Source organism: Trachymyrmex cornetzi, unplaced genomic scaffold, assembly GCF_001594075.2.
Source record: "Trachymyrmex cornetzi isolate Tcor2-1 unplaced genomic scaffold, Tcor1.1 scaffold129, whole genome shotgun sequence".
In the NCBI taxonomy this organism is placed as follows: Eukaryota; Metazoa; Arthropoda; class Insecta; order Hymenoptera; family Formicidae; genus Trachymyrmex; species Trachymyrmex cornetzi.
The window spans coordinates 2,859,599-2,865,558 of NW_017295861.1; the positions used below are offsets into that span (position 1 = coordinate 2,859,599).

The window sequence follows — 5,960 nt, forward strand, 5'->3', positions numbered from 1 at the left end:
ACTTCCATAACTGTTTGACAACATATGTCAAAGCACGGCGTCCCCTACAGTGCACGACTATCAAACATATTTTAAAGCAAGGAATTTTCGTGCTATGTAGTTGAACTTTTTTTGTTAATAACTTTTTAATGAAGAACGATCGCCACCTAAAACCTGTCGGAGGTCACTCAGGGCCATGACCTTAACAACATATGTCAAGGTCAAGGTCATCGGCGCGGTGTCCGTTAATGTGTATAATTACCAACCTCATTTATAACTTATATTTTATTTATAATAAATATAAATTGAATCCTTGATTTAATCTTTTCAGTGATTAATTTAATAGGTATCGTATGTAACTTGTTATTTATCTTTTTATTTTACATTTAACTCTTTATACATGATGAATGTTCTTACAGTTTTAAGCTGAAAGACATAGCTTTCAATCGTAATGTGCGAATATCTAGATCGCAGAATTTACATTCGTTATCCAAATACTGAATATCTAAAAGGAATATGCATGTACTTAGACGTGTTCCAAAAGCTTCGAACTTGACGCACGGACTACACAAAGACAGCTATATACTGCAAGTGACATAAAGCGTATTCACTAACCTTTGACTGGCCTGTCGATACCACTTTTTGTTACCACTCGGATCGTTGTCGTGCTGCGGTGTATTAGGCCCCGTATTCTCCTGATCTCCATGCACATTGCAGTTTTCAAGCTCCATGATTAGCTGTGAATGCAATTCACATAACGCTCAATGAGATCTTTCTATGTGTACTTGTGTACATATAGTCTTATTGTTAGCCGTAAGTATAAAGCACTCAAATTTATTGCACTTTCTTGGAAAAGGTAGTAATAAAATCCAAAAAATACTAACGAAATTAAATTGTTATAAAAATAATTATTTTCAATATAATTGTTTCTTAAATTATTTCTTAAATTATTTGGCCAAGGTTGTATTTATGCATGTGCAGTGGTTATTAATAATATATTGATGCTAATTAAATTTACTTTACCGGTAGGAGTTAAACAATTTTTTATATTAAACTTGTTTTCCCGTTAAAAATTAAATGCTAAATTTGGTGAATCTGTATTTGAAATAAATACATTTATAGTGTTCGTGGATCATTGAGATAGCACACAGTTCCCGTATTTAAAAATAAATACAGATTCCCCAAATTTAGCATTTCATTCTTAACAAGAAAACAAGTTTAATATAAAAAATTGTTTAACTTCAAAATAAATTTAATTAATATCAAGAAAATTCTTTCGACAAAAAATAATGTGAGAAAATATTCAGCTATAATAATTCGAAGACAGGTTTTATTAAACAAGAACAAAGAATTTGTCGCGTAATGACTACATACTTATTCGCTTCTTGAGACGCGCGGTTTGTTTTGCCACGTCGCAAAGACTGAATGTTTTGCAAACATTACGACGTATCCTTACAGAAATCTAATACTGACTGACGAAGGTAATTAATTATTTGAAATATTTAAAACTCCGTTGTTCGATCAAATAAGAAATTAATTATTGTTTTTGAATAATAAATTGGTCAGTATTACACAAACAAAAAAATAAATACACAATTGGAAAATATATATTCAATTTAACACATTTCACGTATCGCAAACGGGATCCACTTAAATTTTTGTATTAATTTAACACAAAATGTATATGTTGGAAAGTAACACAAATATTATATAAAAAAATTAACACAAAAAAGGCAATAACATAATTTAAGCAAACTGTGGAATAGTTTTCAGTAAAATTAACATTTTTATACTTTTAAATTAATACGTATTTTATTCATTTATCTTACGTTTTGAACCACATTATTTTTATGTTATTTGGTTACTTACTCATAAATGTGTCATTTTGACACTAAGAAATGTTTTGAATATCAATTTAACACAAAATATTTAAATAACATAATAATATTATGTTAAATGAATGCTTAAAATTCAACACAAAATTTCAATGAGGAAATTAAATTTTAATAACTTAAATAGACCGTTTCTAAGATAAATATAAAATATTTTTAATCTGTACTGTACGCAAATAATAATTATACTAGTATTTCAAAAGTTTATACATCCACAAATCTATCATAAGTTCATCACAAGCATCAAATTTATTCGAAATATATTCTAAATCCTGGAAAGTTTAATATACTTCAATTAAGATTATTAAATTAAACCAAATTCAATTTGCTTATTATACAAAATTGCTCTTTCAATACATTTTAGAATATTCTTCGAAAGAAAATTAATTCTTGTTTTAAATACATATCTAATAATGAGTTTTTCTGAAATTTATAATAAATATATTTTAAGATTATTATAAATAAAATATTCTTTATTAAATGAGATAACTGTTGCTTAAAAAAAGAAGGTAAAATAAATAATCACTTTTATTGGCAATAGAATATTTTTCTGTGTGTAAACTGGTTAGTATTAAATTTCCGTAAGGGTAGGGAAATCAATTCGTATTAAGTACTTGCGACACGAACTGTTTTTCTTTACAATAAAAGTATATTGCGAAACCGGTCTCGGACGGGTTCGGTTTCCGACATCGAGAACATGCGAGAAAACTCTTCACAATTTACGATCATCGATCTGTCCGTCACGGGCAAACGAAAAGAACTCGATGTCGCGTGTCAGCAGAGCCGAAAAATTCTAATTCGATGAAATAATCGCTGCAGATTTCGATCGACCACTTAACCGCCAGAATCGCAACCCGCAATCAGCGCGAATATCAGCAACAGCGTTATCGCTTGCGCGTTAAAATTACAAGTTAAATTATCATGACTGGTCGAATCGAAGAGAGAAATATCATTGCTCCGATATTATATCCAAACAATACAACATCTAAAATTGGGACACAAGACATCTTTTAGATGTCTTATAATGATATCTTTTAAACGACTTATATTGTCGTCTTGTGTCCTAATTTTGGATTTTTATTGTGAGTGTATAGAAGTTTGAATATCCTCCATTATAGAAGTTTGAATATTGGCCAATATTAATCGCTGCCCAGTTTATTACTGAAAGACAGTAATTAATTACTTGTTGGAGTATGAAGAGTACTGTTGTTCAGTAATTTTAGTATTTCAATAAGTAATTAATTACTGAAATATTAAAAGTATTAATTTGACAACAAAAGTCCAAAATACTAAAAGTACAGAATGCAACAGTATTTTCAATACCTAAAATAAATAATAAATTAAATAGTTGCTATTTTTCTTTCTATCTTTCAGTATGAAATTGGTCAGAATTAAATTTCTGCAAAGATTTCGGTTTATTAATTGTCGCGAGAAACGCGTGGAAGAAAGGTAAACAGCTTATTCATGCTCTCTCCCTCTCTCTCTCTCTCTCTCTCTCTCTCTCTCTCACTCACTCACTCACTCACTCACTCTCTCATTCTCTCACACATACATACCCATACAGCGCACTTTATCTCAGGGATATTCTGGGAACGTTCTTAGGACGTAGGAAATCTTCGGGAATGTCTATACGACGTTTTTGGACATTTGTACCCTATGGATCACGCATACGCACGCTTCGTGCTGTCAACGTAAGGTTAGCATGAAAATGAACGTTTGTCGTAGTACCTTGTTGGCGTTATCTCTTATCACTTTTACACCGGATGCGAAAGCTGACGATTTCCGCTGACAAAATCGCTCGCGACGCTACGAGCTGTCATCTGAAGTTCAATAAGCAGAACCGACGATCAACCGCCGCACCCTACCGCGATGCAGCTTCACGGAATACTGAGGTCAATTCACTGAACTGCGGCGACCTCGGCCGGCAGGTGTGCCAATCGATCGCGGCGAAAAATCCCTAAGTCGAATTCGACGCGCGACGCCCAATCGGTGCGACGAAAATAAAAAGAGAAGGGTATTTTTACGATCGAATCAATCAGAAATCGATCGCGATGTACGTAGTAAATAAAGGCCGCGTTTAGCAGAATGTTTATTTTTCATCTGTTGGAAATTTCAGCTGAGATAGGATTGTTCCTTAAAAGTATAATTCAATCAGCACGAAGAAAACGACAATTCCAACAGTTGCAAAATAAACATTCTGCTAAACGCGATTAAAGATATTTATTTGTGGAAAATGTGTATTATTCGCGGTCGTGACATGACCAGCAGTGACACGATGCATTCCTTGTTGTGGCAGCATTGTCGAGCGCGCGAAAATGCAAATGAAGCAGATGACAGAATCGGAGTAAATAAAATCGGAGTAAGTGATAGAAGTTTAGAATTTAATACAAAGAGAAGAAGAGAAAGTCAGAAAGCATGCAAAAATGCATCTTTAGAATCGAAAAGGAAAGCAAAGAGAGTTCTTATGTTTCTGGAACAACGATAATTTCTCAATGAAAGTTTTGTGCTTAATTAACTCAATAATGTTTCAATAGACGTAGCCTATATTTCTTCCGGACGTGTTTTAAGAAGTAATATCGTGTAATTTGAATCATGCAATTTGTAATGTAACTCGCATTGTCTTTAGAAGCTCTTTACTCGATCCAGTTTACGTTTTTATTTTTATTTGTCTAAAGCCTTGTGTCCACGATGCTAGAAATCAGTCCGAGATCTCGGATGAAGAAGGAATTGACCAATAGCAATGGTCATGTGATTAAATTGTTCAAATGTGATTTGTTAATTTTTTCTCTGTCCGAGATCTCGGACTGATTTCTAGCATCGTGGACATCGGGCTTAACAGTAACTTTTCGAAGTTGGGAAGAAGATCGATCAATATAAATCGTTAATAATATAATGTCGTAATTAATGTAATAAATTATTCATTAATAATACGTAAATGTAATAATTAATATAATAAATCATTAAAAATAAATATAATAATTAAAAAGAGAAACACAGGGATTGATTTTAGGAAAATACTCGTCTCGTATCTTCGTAATGGATTCTTTTATTTCTATCAACGTAGAGATTAACTTTATCTTGGTTTAATTTACTCTTCATCTTTATCTAATTCTTAGAATTAAAACAAAAAAACAAAAACAAATTAAACCTAGATTAAAGTTAATCATATTAGTAAAAATGGGGATTAGAGTTACTTAGAGACTCCAATAATTAACTTAATCGGCGATTATTAATTTGACAGAGTTATTTAAAACCAAGATAAATGTACAATTCTATATTAAAATTTATTATTTGTAATTTAATCTTTTTTTTATATGTAATGCAACAAAAAATTAATTCCATCCATAATAACGAAATAGTACAGATATTGTTTATTTTCTACAATAGCAATACACAATTCAAAAAACAAAGTTTTCCAGAAAATGAGTTTAAATGTTTTGAATCATTAAAGTATTGTAATATTAATTTTGAAATGCAATTTTAATATAATAATTGATTATAGAGGAATATATATATAAATATATTATAAGTACGTTCTTTCTTATTTTCTTTATATCTCCAGCCTTTTTCTGTACGAAGTTTAAAATCACAATTTTAGAGTTATTGTGGCAGATGAACCATCATAATCATCAATTAAGTTAATCGAAGTTTATTGAAGTCACTCCTACGTGCAATTGGACGTCGTCAAACACAAATTGCACAAATCGCATCGCGCTACGAAGAAAAGATACCCCCCCTCCATGCTCTCTTCTAGAATATACAAAGTCGCATTCTTCCCAAAAATAATTTCCACGTCAAACGGGGTTTCACGTGTTAAAGGTGTAAAGGACTAACGAAAGAAAGGTGCGTCGAATTGCTTCTCTTCTCTTCTCTTCAGAAGTTCTTCTCCATTTGTCGGCATGCACAGGAATCATCGGAGAAGATCATCCGCGACGCGGATCAAGGATCATTTTACGAAGGTGGAGGGTATAGTGATAGCGACACAGTATATAATGAAACAATAAATAGTGCACCTGTCGGATGGTCGAGGCGCGAATAACGCTTGGCGCGGTGCGACCCGTGGAAACATCGCCGCCGTCGCCGTCGCCG

General features: G+C 32.3%; 1 protein-coding gene across 1 annotated transcript in view; it reads right to left on the reverse strand.

Moving 5' to 3' along the window:
- Positions 1–5,960, reverse strand: part of LOC108770596 (cytosolic purine 5'-nucleotidase-like) — a 27,817-nt gene that overhangs the window by 21,573 nt on the left and 284 nt on the right. Inside the window, 3 exon segments of the mRNA XM_018522274.1 lie at positions 595–716; positions 5,885–5,916; positions 5,919–5,960. The exon segment at positions 5,919–5,960 is cut by the window's right edge and continues 284 nt beyond it. Coding sequence (XP_018377776.1) covers positions 595–716; positions 5,885–5,916; positions 5,919–5,960 — 196 coding nt within the window.